Raw genomic sequence first — 21,505 nt, forward strand, 5'->3', positions numbered from 1 at the left:
TACATATATATATATATATATATATATATATATATATATATAAATAAAAAGGGGGAGTCAAATGTAATTGAATTGGTGATATGTATTTTATTGGGCGAAGTATATTTTACTAGGTGATTCATTTCCTGTTATATTGTGTGTGTATGTATATATATATATATATATATATATATATATATATATATATATATATATATATATATATATATATATATATATATTTCTGGTAGCTTTGACATCTCATGAAGTAACCTTATAAATATAATTTTAAATTAAGCAGCAAACAGAATATAGAAGGTATATAGGAATAACCTACGTATGTTGGCAGTTACTAATGTGAGTGGATAGAATGAGGATTATTGACCTAAGGATGAAATGGTGGAGCAGTAAAGACCATTGAGGGCTTTATAATTGTGGAGTGCACGTAGCGTTCCAAAAAGGAGAATCTAGACGCAAGGCATGTGATGGCATCACACCGACACGTGATACATGCTATGGCACGCAGCGTGCATTCCATATGAGAACTATCAGAGGATAATACATTACATCATTGCGTTGCTACATGATACGTGTGATGGAATGCTACGTGCATTTCAGATGATGTTTGATGACGACATCAGAAAATGGACGGCATCAACAAGCGCTTTAATGGCGCCCCACGCCCGCAGATCACGGAGGACTGTTAAGAACCACTCCCGGTGACATAACCTTTCAGGTCTTGAGTTCCAAATTGTATCGTACCTGGGTGCACCCAGAAACCCAGAACTGGACACTGAGACAGATCAGTTTCCTCAGAAACGCGGAGATGAACCATGGCAAGTATACAGGTTCTCTCCTGGCATAAGGTGAGCGCACTGAGCATTTATTCAGTCTTTTATAGCCTTCAGTACAGGAAAGGAATGTAGGTTAGTCAGAAGGCGTTCTCATTGGCTTAGAGCTTATTGTTAACTTATGCATTATTCATCAACCGCATAGCGTGAGAGTCTATGAAATGTCCTTCAAAATATCTGTTTATCCGGCATGGTCTGGTTCTTCCCTTGTGATTTAGACGGTCGTAGTGTCTTGTCAGCACAGTCAGTTCCTTTGTCCAAATCTGGAGGCGTGGGGGAGCTTTTTACTGATAACAGCAGCACATATGGTTTCTCAGAAAAACAGAAACAAATCATTAGACACTGTACCGTACCTCCTGCCCTGAGCTTATCTCTGCTATGAATTATTGTTCTACTACACACAAGCCTATTCTCATCTTGTAATGCTCTGTTTTGTATCTAGCGTTCATTTTGAGGCAGATTCTTTATTTTAATACACATACTTTCTCAATCCCCCCTATAAAACTGTCTCAGAATAAAGAATACCTTTATAACTACAGGATGGGGTAAGGTTTGCTTTCCCTATCTCTAGGTCATGATCTATGCCCTACCTATCATTGTTGGTCAGCTGTTCAAGGGCTAATCCCTTGCCCGACGACTAATCCTAACTAACTAAACGTGAAGACCTAATAGACACAGAAGGGATCTACAACACACATGCTATTCTATTCTAATGGCTGGGTGACTAGAGTGGTCACTCCTGTTTCTGTTGAGACAGATCCATAAGGGGGTACAGTGCTCTGTTGTATTATAGGCATATAAAGGATATGCAGGGTCATGAGTTCTGTGCTCGGGGACCCAGGGCCTTTTTGCAGTGCGAAGTGTGGATCCAAGTTGGCTTTCCTTCGAGCTTGAATGCAGTTGGTGTGGTAAGCAACATCTGGTAGGGACCTTCAAATTCGGGTTTCTCTCTCAAACTTTTTCACATAGACCCCGTCACCTGGTTTCAGATTGTGACACTCGTCTGTAGGACCTGGGAGAGAAGCAGAGACTGCAGAATGCGTTATTGACAATTCCTTGGAGAGACCTATGACAAAATTAACAAGAGAATCATTTCCCAAACTCGGCTACCGTGGTATGTACCTTCCTGAGGAAAAACTAATGGAAGACACTCAATTCAAGATTTGCCCATTTCCTCCATTGCCTTTGTATCTACTTTCCCCCTACTCCATAGATGGTAGAGTGTGTGAAAGGCCTTGAATATACCCAAAGCAGACATGATGTGTTGCATTATTTCACCTGTAAAGTGTGTACCTTTGTTTGACTCAATCACTTCTGGTACCCCGTATCCGCAGATTACCTTATTCATGAGCTTCTGTACGGTTACCTGCTTATTTATTTTGGTAACAGGGTAGGTCTCCAACCTGAAAAGAAATCAACAACAAGCACATATTCATACTTCCCAACAAGTGGGAGCTGAATTTAGTCAATTTGCAATCCCTGAAATGGGTAGAGTGGCCCCAGCAAGTGTTATGTGGCAAATTTACTTCTGCCATGTTGCTTAAGGCAAAGATCATGCAAAATTGGACAACTGATGCAGTAGCTACAGAAAACGCAGGAGCCACCCGTCCTCGTTCAAGCGCCGACATCATTGCTGCATGGATAGGTGCGTCTTTCCGTGCATCAGCTGGGCCACCATGGGGCACAGGGACCGTGGTAGGCAAGTTTTGTTGACTGTTCGCCATACGCCGTCCTGTTCTGTTGCTCCCTTTTCAGTCCATTTTTCCTTTTCTTCCTTGCTGGCTTGTAACTGTTAAAGGGGTTGTCCCGCACCGAAACAGGTTTTTTTTTTTTCAATAGGCCCCCCGTTCGGCGCGAGACAAACCCAATGCATGTGTTAAAAAAAACAAAACGTTTAGTACTTACCCGAATCCCCGCGCTGCGGCGACTTCTTCCTTACCTTACTAAGATGGCTGCCGGGATCTTGACCCACGATGCACCGCGGGTCTTCTCCCATGGTGCACCGTGGGCTCTGTGCGGTCCATTGCCGATTCCCGCCTCCTGATTGGCTGGAATCGGCACACGTGACGGGGCGGAGCTACGAGGACCAGCTCTCGGGCACGAGTGGCCCCATTCACCAGGGAGAAGACCGGACTGCGCAAGCACATCTAATCGGGCGATTAGACGCTGAAATTAGATGGCACCATGGCGACGGGGACGCTAGCAACGGAACAGGTAAGTGAATAACTTCTGTATGGCTCATAATTAATGCACGATGTACATTACAAAGTGCATTAATATGGCCATACCGAAGTGCTGAACCCCACTTGCTTTCGCGGGACAACCCCTTTAAGTCCTTAGCATATCAAAGTCCAAAGTTTTTATCAATGTTCAAAGTTTTGTCAATGTCCAAAGTTTAGTCAATGTCCAAGATTTTTGTCAAATTCTTCTTTTCTTCCATGGCTTGAGGGCCCTGCCTTTGTTGTGTGGTCTGTGATGGCGTTGCCTCTTGCTTCTCCGGTGTATGAATTGGTGTGAGCTCTCCACTTTTTCAGGTAGCAGTAGGGTCTCCATGAGACTCTGCACCGCTGCACCATTCTTATTTGGCTGCCCTGCTGAGGTAATAAACTGGCTGGCCTTCCATATTGGGCCGTAATCATGAGCTATGCCAAATGCATACCGCAAATCAGTGTAAATGTTTGCCGTCTTACCTTCTGCCACTCTACATGCCTCAGTGAGGGCCTTCAGTTCCGCTTCTTGTGGTGAGACATGCGGAGGCATTCTGCTTTTAGGACATCTTTTTGTTTTGTGACCACTGCATATCCAGTGTGGAGTCATCAATCACCCTGGGACCATCTATAAAAAGCTCAAAATATGCATTAACAGGGGCTTTAGTAACTTTTTAAAACTCAAATTTTCTTGTTGCATCAATGCTAGACAATCATGCTGGTATTCTATTTCAAATAGATCAGAATCTTGTTGCAAAAAATTTAAAAATAGCTAATCTGCAATACCTAGATCACCTATGCCTTCTCCTCCCCCCTTTGAACCAGGATACTCAATTGGAAGAAGAGTAGCTGGGTTCAAAGTAGTAGCAACATCTGGTAAGAATTTGATGGATACAGATAAGGCCTGTAATATGTTAGCGCCAATAACAGAGACATGAGTTACATCAGGGCAGAATAATCTACAAACATCGATTAATATTTGAAATGTGATATTCTTTAAGCAAATTCATTATTAATCTGACCCTGCCTGCAATGTCTCATCAAATTTGAGGAAACAAAAAACTTTTACTAGCTGCTCAAGATTCTCACCCCCTCCTTTATGGACAAGAGAGGGATGACCCATTACGTACTTCTACATCATCCAGCTCCACCCCTTCGATACTGGTCGTTTAGGTCTTTCTTCACACTTTCATTTAAACTCCACAGTCTGCCCATCCACATCACAAACAAGTAAAGTCTTATGCAGGGAGGGGGGGGGGGGGGCTTTTATCCCCAGTCAATATCTTCATCACACATTTTACATTCATCACAGTCTGAACACGGGTCTCATCCGTCCATGTGGTCAAGTCTGGCTTTCTGATTCAAATGTTAATAACCCAATGATTCACCACACACACAATGTTTACGCTGTTACAGAGTTCAGGAAAATGTGGATACATTGCACTAACCAGACCAGCTGAGGACAGTCACTAAGCTGTTGGTAGCCAACTCCTCAGATAGATGGACTTTAGACAGGGAAGGTGGAGTTGATCCCTGGCTGCAAAGGAAATGGCAGACCCCCTACCTGTAAGCAGAGTAACCACCCTCATAACAGCAGCCCTGCGCTGGAACCTTGGGTCTGACTATCCCTAAAGGGGTGAAACTCAGGACCAGAAGGAACTGGCAGCAGACAAATACAGCAAAACACACATATATAGATAGAACTGGCGAACATGCCAGCTCAAAAAGCCTATAGGAGAAGCTGAGACACATAAGTATGGGATAGTTCACACAGGACCCAGTAGGATGCACACCATTTACACCAGGAATAACGCGTATGGTGCAACTACAAATGCATTCAATCGCTACCACCTCTCTCTGGAATCAATCAAACTTTAACTGATTGTAATACTAGAGATGTACAACAGATTCCACAGCAACCACTTTGTCACTAATATTTTCCCATAAAAGGAACACACACATTTAGCAATTACACACACGTCCAACCAATCACAGAATTGACATTTTCACAAAGAACAGCAAGAATATACCTTAAAATTCCTATTTTTCCTATTTTTAAGACATTATGATTCACTGGATTCATTACGGGTTCTATTTTTTTTAAATATATATTATCACGTATTGATCCTCTCCCTCTCTCTGTAAGCTTTTCTACTGCCGTCTGCGATCCTAGCACCTATAGTGACCTTTCTCCTCAGCAGTATCTGACTTATGAGAAATGGACAACACATATAGCAATGACACAGTGTTAGGGCATTAAAATATACAGGACAAACATTACGGTGGTTAATTGTCACATAGTTGTTCACAGCATGACACATTTCTCCCCCATGTTCTTCCTTGCGACAACTACACTTGTGGGCAATTTTAGGCACAAACCTACTTGGGATGAGGGTGCTAAACACAGACTGCAGAACAGATAATCGGGAGAAGGCTGTTTGCAGGCGGGATGAGGGGATTTGAATATTTCTATGCAAAATTCAGAAAAGGCACTCATCATTGCAGTGCAAAGAATTAGTATGCCAGGTAAAAACATACATAGATGGGAGATGAGAAGCCAGCTCATTTCTGATGTGGAGCTAAGATGATGCCTGAGTGGCAGCTGAAGGTATTGTTACAGCAGATGCTAAAATGGACGCTGGGCCATGGCTGGCACTGAAATGGCCACCGAAGGCGTGGCCTGACTGGGCGATGGTGACGGGAGGGTCCAGGAATACTACATACTAGACACGTATCAAGATATACCGACTGGTATTGGCCCCAATAACAACACGACCATCTAGGGGCAGGGCAAAAGGGAGAAAAACATCATCCATGACACGGCCAGGGCGGTGCCCTCAGAGGGTGAAGAAGGGCTGGCCTTCTTTTGTCTTCAACTCAAAACACATGAACAAAAGCCATCTTGAAACTGCAACTATCTTACTTCAACTTACATTTTTTCTCTGCAAACTTGAGCAATCGTCTATTTACCAAAATTCCTTCATTATCAGATAACAAACTTTCTTGGTATCTTGTTTGCCTTCTCTACATACTACCAACTGGACAGGATCCAAAAGACCATCATCTACAGTCTTTTTCCTTAAAAATGTAAACATTGTATATTATGACGGCCTAATCAGTTTTAAATTTAGACATCATGTATCACGACGGCCTAATTGACTTTATTACTTATACTATTTATACACCTCAGACGACCGCCTCTAGTCCGACAAGAACAATTGTTGGACTCGACTAATAACGCTGTATACAGATACACACCTAGGATACTTGTCCCCAGTCCGACAGGAACCATTAAAAGACCTGTCCAACAACGCTGTATACGGAAAATTTGGACATCCTATACAAGGACCTAATTATTTTTACAACTCATACACCTAGGACGGCCAACTTCAGCCTGACAGGAACCATTATCACGTCTGATAACGCTGTATACGGGTATCCTAACAACAATCCTGTCCAGTTAATAATATACACAAAACAATGAAGACCTGAGGTAAATTTCTCTATCAACGGTAACTTAGTAACAACACATTGGGTATATGACGGACCAAAGAAACCAACAATCAACTGTGCCAAACCAGACCAACGGCCGACATCATATAATGACACTTACCGGGCCTTTGGGAGATTGATCAGTCCTCAATTTTGGCACAGCGGATATAAGAATTCCCATCCAGCGTCACTGTCTGATGTCTGTTATAGTCCCGACTGATAGATCCTGCCGACTACGCCAATTTTTAAGGACCACTCCAGGTGACATATCCTTTCAGGTCTTGAGTTCCAAATTGTATCGTACCTGGGTTATTTTAATACACATACTTTCTCAGGACGATCCTCCCCTACTCAAACACATGGTTTGTACTGACAATTATTTATAGTAAGATTTGTGACACAATTTGGTGCTTGACAAAGGCGTTTGTTTACGCCGAAACGCGTTGCATGTTTTTCATCATTTGCTTCCTAATTGTTTTTTAAAAAAAGAGGTTTTACTACCTCTATGGTTTTATGGAATAAACCTTTACTTGCGGATTGAACCAGTTGACAGCTATTTCTTAGGAGATAGAGGTAACTCCATCAGAAGCGCAGGAAAAGGCTTTATATATATAGAATAGGACTAGAATAGGACATGCTGTGTTTTTTCCCCGCGAGTGGAAAAATCGCAGTTGATTTCCACTATGGAAAAGTGTTTTTTATAGCATGTCCTATGTGGAGTATTGGCTGCGGGATCTGGAGACGAACACTCGCCTCGGATCCCACAGTGCAAATACGGCTGTGGGCCTTGGGCCTAAGGCTGCCTTCACACTTGTGATCACGATATCGCTGCATTTTTTTAACGAGAATGTCAATAGGACTTTCAAGTGTTAAAAATGCATCATGCAAAAATCACAAAGCACAAACTTGCAATTTTTGTGCGATTCGTTTTTAATATTAGAATGTCCTATTTACATTTACAATAAAATAATGCAGTGATATAATGATCACAATTGTGAAGGCACGCTAAGGTCCCCTGTCCACGGGCGTTGCGGTATCCTGCGGTGTATCCCTACCGTGGGAGCTTCTGCCCATGAGCAGGAGCCGCAGACGGATCTCCACGGTCAGCGTAATTTGATAAATAGGCCGCAAATTACTGGCCGAGATCGGAACATCGCAATGATTCTCTGCTCATGAACACGGTAATGGCGGTTTCCATAGCAATGCTATAGAAAGTTTCAGACGGCGTGATTCGCTTGCGGTTTAACGCCGTCGAAATCACTGCCATGGACAGGGGGCCTTAAAGGAACAAACAGAGAATGAAGCACATTGTAAATGCGCTGTATATCAAAATAATGTGTAAAGCAGTAAAATAAATATACAACAGGTGACCCTCCAGAAGATACATTTGCTATACTGGATACCCTATAGATACAGGAAGGGTTATAAATAGAGGTGAGCATGTACCAAAATGCTCGAGTAGGGGAGGGTGTGTGAAACACCTGAAAACATCAGAAAGTCATGGAAACACCACAGAAACGGATAGGGAACAGCAGGGACAGCATGCATGGCTGCATCTGAGGTTCCCAGGTTGCACTATTAAGCCAAATAGGTGGCAAGAACCTGGCAGTCACCCCCCTAACAATTTACTTGAGACAGAAGCAGCAAGGCACACGCGCTGGCACATCTTAGCTAAGCACCACACTCGGTGCAACGAAGGACAATCACCGCCTGCGAGTGACACCGCTGCCTCTTCTCCTGGGTTACATGCTGGCATTGCTGTCCAACCCCCCCCCCGCATGACCCTGCATCCACAGCGTACACAAAATTTTCCCTGCGCAGCATTCAGCTGCCCTCATGCCACATGCTCACTTGATAGCCACACCACACTCATGTCTATTTATAAGCGCATCTTGGATGAGGAGGAACCGGAGACACACAATGCAGAGGGTTGGCAGGGCCAGGCAGCGACCCTCTTTGAAAGTGTGGGCGATAGCACACAATGCTGATGAGAATTGATGATAAATTGATGTACGATCATAATTCCAATCCCATGCCACCTCAGTCACAAAATTGTCAGGAGCCACAAACGTGGGCATAAAGGGGACTCCAATGTCAGTACTTCTACACATCTCCACAATACAGTAGCGCAGTCTAAAACCAAAGATTGGTTTGAAGCAGGAGGGGGCTCAAAAGTAGTCACCACAGGTATACAGTGAAAGCCTCATTAAATCAGTTACGCTTCCTGTGAACGCAGCAATCCAGTATCTCGGATAACTGTGGTAACACGAAACATGAGAGATAAAACATGCCGTCCAGCACTGTTCCCCAGACCCCAAGGAGGAGGAGGAGGTGGCATAATAAGCCTGAGAAACCGTGACTGTGTGGGAAGCACGTGAGCGGGCCCAGAGTCAGGCTCGGTCCCAGCCTCCACCTGGTTGACCCAAATTGTGGTTGCTTTCATCGCTCCAAAGACAGGATGAACCACAAAGAAGTTCCACAGGCCAAACCTGGCACAGTTGCCCCCCACACGCCTATCCCCAGGACCTCGGCCTCTGCCCACACCCTCAGCAATTGTGGTCATAAAGCGGGCTCGGATGCTAGTACTGCTGTGAACTTCTCATTAATTCAGTTACGCTTCTTTTGATTGGTCCAAAAAAGTTTGCAGATAACTGTGGTAACACGAGAACAAATACATGTCGACCAGTGCTGATCTCCACACCCCAAGCAGGAGGGGGAGGTGGCATGATGAGCCAGAGAAACTGTGATCGAGGTAGGACCCGCAATCCTCTGTGTTGGAAGCATGTGAGTGGGCCCAGGGTCAGGCTCGGTCCCAGCCTCCACCTTGTGTGACCCAAGGTGCCATGAGTTACATAGCTATGGGAAATCTGTGTGTCCGCAAACAATTTATTCTGTGTATGTGTCAGATAGCTGAAGAACGCAATGGGAAAGCAGTATGAACCCTACCCAAGTCATTCCGTGTATTTGTGCCAGACAGCTGGACACCATGCTGGGAAACCTTTGTGCACCCACAGCCAGGGTGAGCCCACAAAACCCAAGGGCAGTATTAAAAATGAAGAAAAGAGAGTGCCCAAACATGGCAGAGTTTCACCCCACCCAGGGCCTCGGCCTCACGCCACACTTCTGTGCAATTCTGTGTATGTGTCAGATAGCTGAACAACGCAATGGGAAAGCCATCTGCACCCACAGTATAGGCTGACTCCTGAAACATTTCTGTACCAATAGTATAGGCAAACCCCTCAAACCTTTCTGTAGCAAGTGTATAGGCGGACCCCTGAGACATTTCTGTAGCAAGAGTATAGGCGAACCCCTGAAACATGTCAGTGGCAAGAGTATAGGGGGACCCCAGAAACCTTTCTGTAGCAAGACTATAAGCAAACCCCTCAAACTTTTCGTTAGCAATAGTATAGGCGGACCCCGTGACACATTTCTGTAGCAAGAGTATAGGCGAACCCCAGAAACCTTTCTGTAGCAAGACTATAGGCGAACCCCTCAAACCTTTCTGTAGCAATAGTATAGGTGGACCCCTCAAACTTTTCGTTAGCAATAGTATAAGTGGACCCTGTGACACATTTCTGTAGCAAGAGTATAGGTGAATCCCTCAAACTTTTTGTTAGCAATAGTATAGGCAGACCCTGTGACACATTTCTGTAGCAAGAGTATAGGCGAACTACTCAAACCTTTATGTAGCAAGTGTATAGGCAGACCCTTCAAACCTTTCTGTAGCAAGTGTATAGGCAAACCCCTCAAACCTTTCTGTAGAGAGTGTATAGGCGGACGCCTGAAACATTTCTGTAGCAAGAGTATAGGCGAACCCCTCAAACCTTTCAGTAGCAGGTGTATAGGCGAACCCCTGAAACATTTCTGTGGCTATAGTATAGGCGGACCTCTGAAGCATTTCTGTAGCAAGAGTATAGGCGTACCACTCAAACCTTTCAGTAGCACGTGTATAGGTGGACCCCTGAAACATTTCTGTAGCAAGAGTATAGGTGAACCACTCAAACCTTTCTGTAGCAATAGTATAGGCGGACCCCGTGACACATTTCTGTAGCAGGTGTATAAGTGAACCCGTGAGACATTTCTGTAGCAAGAGTATAGGCAGACCCCTGAAATATTTCTGTAGCAAGTGTATAGGCGAACCCCTGAGACATTTCTGTAGCAAGAGTATAGGCATACCCCTGAAACATTTCTGTGGCAATAGTATAGGTGAACCCCTCAAACCTTGCAGTAGCACGTGTATAGGCGAACCAGCGAGACATTTCTGTAGCAAGAGTGTAGGCGAACCCCTGAAACATTTCTGTACCAAGAGTATAGGCAACCCCCTGAAAAATTGGTGTACCAAGAGTATAGGCGAATACCTGAAAAAATTGGTGTACCAAGAGTACAGACGTAGCCCGGAAAAATTTGTTTTTTAACTGTATAGGTGCGGGTCTGAAAAATTGGTGTACTACGAGTCAGGGGCGTAACTAAAGGCTCAGGGGGCCCTGATGCAAAAACTGAGCTGGGGCCCCCCCTCTATCTGTATCAGTACCCATACCTAAACCATGCTGCACAGAGGCATAACTTGAAGCTTATGGGCCCCAATGCAAAACCTGTAACAGGGCCCCCAACTATAATGCTTTATTCATAGTACTGGGCTCCCTATATGGGGAAGAGAGGCCTTATGGGCCCCCTAAGGCTCCTGGGCCTGGGTGCAACCGCATCCCCTGCACCCTCTATAGTTACGCCCCTGCTAATAGTACAAGTGTACCCCTGAAAAATTGCTTTACCCCGAGGGCAGGTGAAACCAATAAACATTTTTTTAAAGATAGAGCTCGTTGTTGCTTAATTTGTAACAGAGCCTGGAGGCAGCCCCCCCCCAAAATTAGTTTTAACAGAGCCTTTTGGCCCGCAGAAAAATTGGCAGTTCGGCATGATGACATGCTGTTTTAGGAGGAGAAGGAGTAAGATCCAAGAGGGATAGACCAAGCTACTTCTCCAACGCTTGTGTTCGCGACAGCTGAACGCTGCGCTATTAGACATTGCTAGAGGGCGTGGAGGACGGTGGAGGTGAGGGTGTGGGTGCAGGCTGGAAGGCGCTCATGCCTGCATCCTGGGAGGGGGATTGGAGCTGCGTGCCAGGTTATGGCACAGGGGAAGAGGCAGTGGTGTGACACGGAGGCGGAAAATGGCCTTCGTTCCACATCGTGGGGTGCTTGGCCATCATATGCTTGCGCATGCTGGTGGTGGTCAGGCTGGTAGTGGTGGCTCCCCGGCTGATCTTGGTGCAGCACAGGTTGTGCACCACTGTTCATCTGTCGTCCGTGCTCTCACTAAAAAACATCCACACCTTTGAACATCTATCCCTCTGCATGGAGGCTTGCCGTGAAGGGGTGCTGTGTGAAACACTTGGGGGATTCTTTGCTCTGGCCCTGCCTTTCCCCCTGGCCACCCCACTGCCTCTTCCAACCTGTCCTGCTGCTGCACTTGCCTCCCCCTCTGAAGCCCTATCTTCAGTAGGCTTTGCAAGCCAGGTGGGGTCAGCCACCTATTGTCCAGCAGCTATTCCTCCGAATCCTCTGTGCGCTCCTCCCTCGGACTTCCTGCCCTTACAACAACCTCACTGATAGACAACTGTGTCTCATCATCCTCATCCACAAAAAGCTCTTGAGACAGTTGCCTGAAGTCCCCAGCCTCATCACCTGGACTCTGGGAACTTTCCAAATGTTGGGCATCAGTCACGACAAACTCCTCAGGTGGGTGAGGAACCATTTTTCCCACTCAGGGCAGGGAGCCAAGAACCGTTTCCGGGAGTCTGCCTGCTCAGAATCTGTCATTTCCCTGGAGTGACGAGGCTGGGAGGAAGAAAGAGCAGGCAGAGGATTCAGAGGTGCAGTCCCTAGCCTAGTAGGAGTAGACTGTGTGGAAGACTGGGTGCTGGATAAATTGCTGGATGCATTATCCGCGATCAACGACAGGACCTGCTCGCACTACTGTTCTTGTAATAAAGGTCTACCACGTTCACCTGCAAAATATGAGATGAAGCTGGGGAGCGGAGAGACGTGGCACTCTCCTAATCCCTAAGCAGCCGGCTGTGATTTACCCCGCACAGGACCTCGGGCTCTGCCCACACCCTCAATTAGACGCCCGCGTCCCCGCCTACGTCCACGCCCTGAACTCTTGCCCCTACTCATCATCATGAAAACTCTGAAGAATGCACTGCACATTGGGAATGGTAGCTGTGAAATGCCTTGCAGGGGCCCTGGAAATATTAGCTTAGTGTTTAGCGATGAGAACTCTGCCGAATGCACTGCACACACAGAATGGTGGCTGTGAAATGCTCTTCAGGGGCTCAGAAAATATTAGCGTAGTGTTTAGCGATGAGAACTCTGACGAATGCACTGCACACAGGTAACAGTAGCTGTGAAATGCTCTGCAGGGGATCAGAAAATATTAGCGTAGTATTTAGCAGTGAGAACTCTGCCGAATGCACTGCACACACACAGAACGGTTGCTGTGAAATGCTCTGCAGGGGCTCAGGAAATATTAGCGTAGTGTTTAGCGATGGGAACTTTGCCTAATGCACTGCACACACAGAGCGGTCTAGCTGAAATATTCTGCAGGGACTCAGGAAATCTTAGCGTAGTGTTTAGCGATGAGAGCTCTGCCCAATGCACTGCACACACAGAACGGTCTAGCTGAAATACTCTGCAGGGGCCCAGATATTAGCGTAGTGTTTAGCAATGAGAACTCTGCCGAATGCACTGCACACAGGTAATAGTAGCTGTGAAATGCTCTGCAGGGGCCCATGGAATATTAGCGTAGTGTTTAGCGATGATAACTCTGCCGAATGCACTGCACACACACAACGGTTCCTGTGAAATGCTCTGCAGGGGCTCAGGAAATATTAGCGTAGTGTTTAGCGATGGGAACTTTGCCTAATGCACTGCACACACAGAGCGGTCTAGCTGAAATATTCTGCAGGGACTCAGGAAATCTTAGCGTAGTGTTTAGCGATGATAACTCTGTCTAATGCACTGCACACACAGAACGGTCTAGCTGAAATGCTCTGCAGGGGCCCAGATATTAGCGTAGTGTTTAGCGATGGGAACTTTGCCTAATGCACTGGACACACAGAACGGTCCAGCTGAAATTTTTTGCAGGGACTCAGGAAATCTTAGCGTAGTGTTTAGCGATGAGAGCTCTGCCCAATGCACTGCACACAGGTAACAGTAGCTGTGAAATGCTCTGCAGGGGCCCAGGGAATATTAGCGTAGTGTTTAGCGATGAGAACTCTGCCGAATGCACTGCACACAGAGAACGGTCTAGCTGAAATGCTTTGCTGCTGCCCAGGAAATATTAGCATAGTGTTTAGCGATGAGAACTCTGCCAAATGCACTGCACAAAGGTAACAGTAGCTGTGAAATGCTCTGCAGGGGCCCAGGAAATATTAGCGTAGTATTTAGCGGTGGGAACTCTGCTGGATGCATTGCACAGACAGAACGATAGCTGTGAAATGCTCTGCAGGGGCCCAGGAAATATTAGCGTAGTGTTTAGCGACTGGAACTCTGCCTAATGCACTGCACACAGAGAACGGTCTAGCTGAAATGCTCTGCAGGGGCTCAGGAAATATTAGCTTAGTGTTTAGAGATGAGAACTCTGCCGAATGCACTGCACACACAGAACGGTCTAGCTGAAATGCTCTGCTGCTGCCCAGGAAATATTAGCATAGTTTTTAGCGATGATAACTCTGCCGAATGCACTGCAAAAAGGTAACGGTAGCTGTGAAATGCTCTGCAGGGGCCATGGATATATTAGCGTAGTGTTTAGCAATGAGAACTCTCCCGAATGCACTGCACACACAGAACAGTATAGCTGAAAAACTCTGCAGGGACCAGGGAATATTAGCATAGTGTTTAGCGATGAGAACTCTGCTGAAATGCTCTGCACAGGCCTAGATGCTTAAAAAAAATTGGTGCACTACTGCTCCCAGCCAGCCACAACAGTAATGCACACAATGAGGGTTAGCCCTAAAACGGACCGTTGGGTTCTTGAAGAGAGGATCCCTACTATGACACTTTCCCTATATCAGCAGCAGCTCTGTCCCTAACCTCTGCCAGCATGTGTCTGAGGCGAGCCGCGGGCGACACTGACTTAAGTACTCGTCAGTCACCTGATCTCGCTAGCCACTCACTGCTGTAGACGTACAGAGGTCTGGCACGTCACAGCAGGAAGTGGTAATGCCTTCCCTGCATGTTTATTGGCTAGAAAATGGCGCTAAATATGCGGGGAAGGGAAATGAAAGTGACTCGAGCACCGCGTGGTGTTCGCCTCGAGTAACGAGCATCTCGAGTACCCTAATACTCGAACGAGCAGCAAGCTTGGACGAATGTGCTCACTCATCTCTAGTTATAAATAAAAGTACATTTTAACTATTATATACATATATTGATAGTAATCTTCAGAGCCTTAAAGGGTTTTTCCCCTTCTCATATTGATGATCTGTCCTGGGACCCCTAAACCCAACATCAGCCTAACTTAGTAAGATACGACCCTCATGTTTAGTATCAATAGATTGGTAAAGCTGTGCGTCAAAACATGATGATTATAATCTCTTCCTAGGAGCTTCTTATGAGAAAATAGGACCAAAATAAGAATTAGATCTTGATCTATGTGATCTTGGATGTAATTAGCCCGCCCATCACATGGTTAGGACTCGTTCACAAGATAAGATCGCACTAAAGATCGCATGGACCAGTGGATTCCAGCTGTTTGAATTAGCCTGTCCGCATGATCCGAGGCCCATGGTGCATGTTTTTCAGCTCCCATAGGAGTCTACGGAAAGCACACACCAAAGATACGTCAGGTCCTAACTTTTCTCACACCATGGACCTTAAATGCACGCACAGCACTCGCATGTCCTATCTTTGTTAGGTGCGAGTATTTTGCGCATCTAAAACTCCTTCATGTGAGAAGTGTATAGGAAACCATTGGTTATTAAAGAAGCACATTCTGTGTGCGCCTCTAATGCGTACTGACAGCACTCGTCTGAACGAGCCCTTAGACAGCCAGCACCAACCTTGTATGGAGCAGGATCGGGTAGTGATCCTATTCCATATAAAGCCTGAAACATTAAGGGGTTAATAAGTTCCGTCCTTGTTGCTCTATGAGAACTAATAATCCCTGATAAAGAACACTCTGACTGCTGGAGTGCATTGAGGCCTGTATTCCTTGGTATGTTACTGAAACTTACCCATTTGGCCTTTCTTACAGTAAAACAGTGTTCAGTGATAAGGAGACTCCCTGTGGGCATGAAGGAATCCCCTGACACAACTGTTACAGCTGTGGCAGAGGAGCGTGATGCTGTCCCATTGCTTTCAATGGGGCTTGGCTGCTGACGCCCCATTGAAAGCAATGGGATGAAGGCAACTTCCTTCACGAGGATTTTCATTGAGTAGGGCATTTGAAATATAAGCCCTACCCTGAAAATAATCTCTTGCTGCAGGAAAAAAAAAACATAATACATGACCTTAGAAGCTCTGTCATCTCTGGCTTGTCTTCTTCCAGGTCCCCGGTATTCTTCTTCAGCATCTCTTCTGGCTAGGAATTGAAAAATAACTGTCTCCTGAAAGTGCTGCCTCTGATTGGCTGAGTGCTGTGATCAATCAGAGGCAGTACTCAGCCATTCAATGAATGTGACAGCATCCAGGGGTTTCACATCAAGGAATCCCCTGCTGTCGCTGTCATAGCCACAGCAGGGGATACCGATCGCACTATTTATGTGTGATTTTTTTTTTCTTTTGCTACGGTCACTTGTTTTTTACACATGCGATGTGCGATTTTAAACACTGTCCTATCTTCTGCAGGTGCAATTTTTTTTGCACATGTAAAAATTGGACATGTGACCCCTTTCATTGGAAATCATTGGTTCTAATAGAGCCGATTTTTAACCGCACCTAAACATGCACTAAAGATATCACTCATCTGACCGCGACCTAAACCAAATCCAACAGTGATGTTGTGGGTTCATTCTTAGTCCAGAGGTCTGTCTGTGATAATAACTATAGTCAGTCCTATAGTAAATGGGGTTCTACAATGTGGGAATGCAGATAGTAATCCGTGATGATGTGACGCCGCTTCATTCTCACATCTTTATCCCTTGTTTGCAGTTGAACAAATACATGAAATACGTCAACCACACAGATCCCGGGGAGAAGGAGATTACCTTTACTGATGAAGGTATAGTGCGCACTCATTGCAACTTAGCAAACTGGATTCTGCACAAAACCAAGAACAGCCGTGAGTTTTTCTTAATACGTAAACAAAAAGTCACCTTTTATGCATCATCAGAAGGGAAACTGCAGATGACTTTCACAGATTCCATCACATGGAAAAAAGGCCAAGTAAGTGGAACCGGCCACCACAGCTCATACTAAGCTCCTCTGTAAGGGCCCTTTTACATAGGCCGATATATCATCAGATTTCTGCCTCCATTGGGAATCTAGATGATTATCATTCAGTGTAAATTCAGTAAATTCATGCCTCGCCTGATTTGACGATGAACAAGAAGCAGATGAATTGTCATTTGTCAATTTCCACAAGCGGAAAACAGAACAACAAATGTGTCATTAGTTATCTATGGACGACTGGCTGCTTATTGTGGATGGAGGCGGGCGGGCTCTCCACCTCCATTCACTGAGCAAGGAGTGTTCCTGTGCAGAAGCTGGAGGTCTTGTTGGGCCCCTACACCCGATACGTCATCCTGTATAAGAGGGCCCTAAGCAGTCGCTGATCCTTCTTCTGGAACTGTTTATAGTTTTCTCTTTGTAATTTGAGGATTTTTTTCACTTATTTCACTAAATTTTTGCCTCAAAATACTAATAAATCTGTGTCACATACATCTTTTTCAGTGGCAGTAAGTGTGTTGATAAATTCAACCCCTCAGTGCCCAGCCTCTTTTCTGCCTTAAAAAAAAAAGCACTTTTCATCATCCCATTGCTAGAGCTATAACTGGTTGACATAGCCATATGACGATATATATATATATATATATATATATATATATATATATGTTTTTCAGGGTTGGGGGGGAGGGTTACATATTTTAATAGCTGCTCTCTGTGGTACACTTATGTGTTGTAGAACTTTTATTACATTTTTTTTTGGGGGGGGGGGGGGGGGGAGAGATAAAAAAAAACATCCAGAAGCTGCTTTCATTAAATTCAGCTTTCTCCCAAACTCCTGCAGAGATTCACACAGACACATCACTGTAATGGGTGTTCGAGTTACTACTTTATACTGCCCTCAGATAGCAGTGTAACAATATGGTGACAGATTTTCTTAAAGAAAATCTATTGAATCTGCATCGCCGCATTCTGAGACCCAGAAAATTTTTATCTTCCTGACAGCGGAGCTCTGAGAGGACTTGATTTTTGAGAAAGAGTTGTAGTTTTTATTGGTTCCAGTTTTAGGTTCATGTGACTGTTGAACTGCTTCTTATTGCATTTTTTTGGGAAGTGAACAAAAAAAATAACAATTCTGACATTACTTTTTGAAATTATTTTTACAGCGTTCACCACTCGCAACAAATAACAAAATATCTTTGTTACTTGGATCGCTATGAACATGGTAATACCTATTATATGTTGCTTTTTTGTGGTGACCCAGAGGGTCCACTCGAGACACGATGCTCATGCGGAGGAGCTGGGAGGGCAAGATCATCACTAGTCATGATAGAATTTATCAGACTCCTTCCCGGAGGGATAACACATGACGTCGGCACAAGGACCACTAGGCCTCTCCTCGGACCCCTCTTAATAAACAAATAAATATATAACTGGTTGTCACGTGTGACACCACTGTTCCCTTTCCACTATTATAGGACGAAGACAGAAAAGAGTCTACAACTGTGTAACTTTAAGTACCTTAGGTCCCTGGGAATGGTCAGGGCCTGGCAAATTTTACTTGTAGAAAACTTGGTACGAAGCACAAATGTAAAATACAGCCGTGCAGGCAAAACTGTACATTGGAGGTCAGGGAGGAAGCATAGGATAGCACCGGTTCTGCAGTCCAAGTTATCTGTCAGCAACCGCTTATAGAAGGGGAACTCTCCAGAGGAGGACAAGAGGTAGGGTCACTCCACAGACACTCAAGTAAGACAGTACCTCTGCACGGTGATCCCGGCCTTTTCGTATTGCCACTCACTCTCAAACTCTCTCTCTCTTTCTCTCTTAGACGGTTTCTGCCATATTGTCCTTAGGAAACTGCTCTTCTTCTTCCATCTACACCACATGAGGTTTGAAGGTACCCTCATGTGGCTGGCACTCTCAGGAACCCAGAAGAATAGACTTCAATCACACCTAAATCACTCACATTTATAATCTCACTCATACCACGTGACAGGAGATAGACTGATACATTTACAGACATCTCCCAGCTCATGCAAACATTAACCTCTCACTTGTTGCAGCTGTGCAAAACACATAACAAAGACAAGACAGTTTGCACAGTGCATCCACACTAAAGACATGATATGTATGACACTTATAGAGGGGACTATATATTCTGGGCCACTACAGTTCTCCCCTACGTAAAATAAGCTAACCCCAGTGCCTCTAAAACGGAGTGTATCATCTTGATATCTCAGTGTTCTACTCCAATTCAGCTTTAGGCTTCTGTACAGTCTTGGATTGTGCAAGGCAAAACCTGTAAACACAGCTCCTGACCCCTGTTTACTTTAACGAAAGATTAACCCATTCCTGGTGTTCTGAGACCACCTAACAAATGTCACTTTCCGAGTATAGCCTTTGTTTATGACAGCGTGTATTAAACTGCTTTGACCTAACCAGGAGAAATTCTACTAGGCTGAACAGAATTCAGGATGCACTAGTATAGCTATGGAGCACATGGATAACTCTTCTCTCCACAGACAAAAGGAATGAGGCAAGTGGAATCAACATTACTTCCTCGTGTCAAAGAGCGAATACAACACTGTAACTACACTTCAAAATAGAGAAGAGTGACTGGCAGGAAAAATAAAGAGATAAGTGGAAAAATCACAGTTCGAAAAAAGTAATAGTGTATGGTACAGATAATAGCTAAACTTAATACCACCATCCGTGACTAAAGAAAGGAATGCCCCGCCTACTGAGACAGACTAGGACAGAGTACTGATACTGGAAATAGACTTGGAGAAACAAAAACCTCCAGCCATCCATATAAATCATGCACACCAGTCACACAGGAGCGTTTTTTTCTTTTGTAAATTACCACCCCCTTACTATAGGCCCATTTATAAACTACTTCCTCCGGCACGACACTTCAACTATAACATAGCAAAAATAGACATAACATTTCCAATATGAACATTATTATAAGCAGGCTATGAAAAAGGGACATAACTTGTGAGTCCTTTTATAAGAAGGGGACAACATTCATTTATTTTTCTAAGTGTCTGCACACGCTCTATTGAGATAGCTGTGCCTGTTCTGCACTGGGCATGCTCTGGTAAAACACTATGATTGGTGGAGCCACCGATATGGGATTGGTCAAACTATAGCACCATTCGCTGTCTGTCAAGATTTTCTCCCATCATTATTTGCTGCTGCCTTGTCTCTGGTCTAGATTGGCTACTCAAAAGATTGTTCTGCCTTTTTTCTATTTAAGAGTTATCAGTTCAGCGCTCGGCTCACTACATCGCTGGTTGTTGTTCCCCCTGAGGACTCCGCAAGGCGAAACATGTCAGGGAGGCTATAGATTAGCTTTTAATTGGGTTCGGTGGTGATGATTAACTAATCTTTACATAGGCTATTGGGAGTTGGCCATCCAGGCCTATGTTTTGGTGTGTACATGCACAGTTACACACATGATACTAACTGATGACTACTAGTCACATCTCATTTGCCCATTTATTTTAAATATTATTTGATGTTGTCTTTGTCTATTTGTATAATAAAGTATTTTGGTTATATTTTAGGTGACATTACTTATGGGTATTTTTAGCCTTTGGCAATTAGAATTATCTAACCTAAAGTCAGCGCTGGATAGGACTCTTTTCTTATATTAACTTCTCATTTACACCCGAATCAATAGAAAATGGTGGTTGGGAATGCCATCCTGTGTGTGGCATGGGGTGGGGTGGGGGGGGGGGGGGGGCGTGTGTCCAACACAGCAACCATTTTGAAAGTTGACGTCCAGTAATCAAATTAATATTTTCAAATGGGAAGGGATGCTTGTGACATTTGTATCTAGTAGAGAATTTCATGAGGGATCCAAATTTAATGTGACGGAGCTTTATTCCTGGCAAAGTTATTACCAATTTTCTCTTTGTTACTGATAGATATGGCTGTGGGATTTACACACAAGGAGAGGGCAGAGATTGTGTTGATCCCCAGGGAGCACAGTACCCCAATCCTGGATGCCTGTCCAAGCATTTCTGCTGAAGTGTTGCTCTTAGTGCATCGTGAATGGGAGAAAAGGCACCTTAATGATTCGATACAACCCTGAGCACATGGAGCATGGAAAAATGTATAACTTCATCAGGAATAAAGATACATGGCACTTAAATAGAGATTTGGGTTTCTCATAAAATATCAGATACATACCACATGCACTACTTTCTATTTGAAAATATTGACTTGGTTCCAAGATGGCTGCTTTAAAAATGGCAGCTATGTTTGACACTGCCCCTCTCAGACATGTCCCCTGGCCCTTAGCAATATGGCATGCACAGGATGGCATTTCCATCCACTGTTTTCCATTAATTCAGGTCTCTCTATACCTTTGGTCCACCCTGTATTTCAGTTCATATTTCTTCTCCTCAAGGAGCCGCAGTCTCGCTGTAACGATCGATGTTCTCCAGGATACAGAAAACGTCCTAATGGAGGATATCATGTCTGCTGCTATGACTGTGTCCCATGTTCTGAGGGTGAAATGTCCAATATAACAGGTAAGAATATTGCATACCATGGATATACTAACCTGCAGGCAGGAACAGAG

The 21,505-nt window shown here is 44.6% G+C and overlaps 1 protein-coding gene across 1 annotated transcript in view; it reads left to right on the forward strand.

Moving 5' to 3' along the window:
• LOC136573410 (vomeronasal type-2 receptor 26-like) overlaps nt 1-21,505 on the forward strand; it is an 87,654-nt gene that overhangs the window by 40,301 nt on the left and 25,848 nt on the right. The window contains exons 6-7 of the mRNA XM_066574702.1: nt 16,678-16,911; nt 21,311-21,455. Of these exons, the coding sequence (XP_066430799.1) occupies nt 16,678-16,911; nt 21,311-21,455 (379 nt within the window). The remainder of the gene's footprint in view (nt 1-16,677; nt 16,912-21,310; nt 21,456-21,505) is intronic.

The sequence above is a fragment of the Eleutherodactylus coqui genome, chromosome 7 (assembly GCF_035609145.1).
Source record: "Eleutherodactylus coqui strain aEleCoq1 chromosome 7, aEleCoq1.hap1, whole genome shotgun sequence".
Taxonomy (NCBI): domain Eukaryota; kingdom Metazoa; phylum Chordata; class Amphibia; order Anura; family Eleutherodactylidae; genus Eleutherodactylus; species Eleutherodactylus coqui.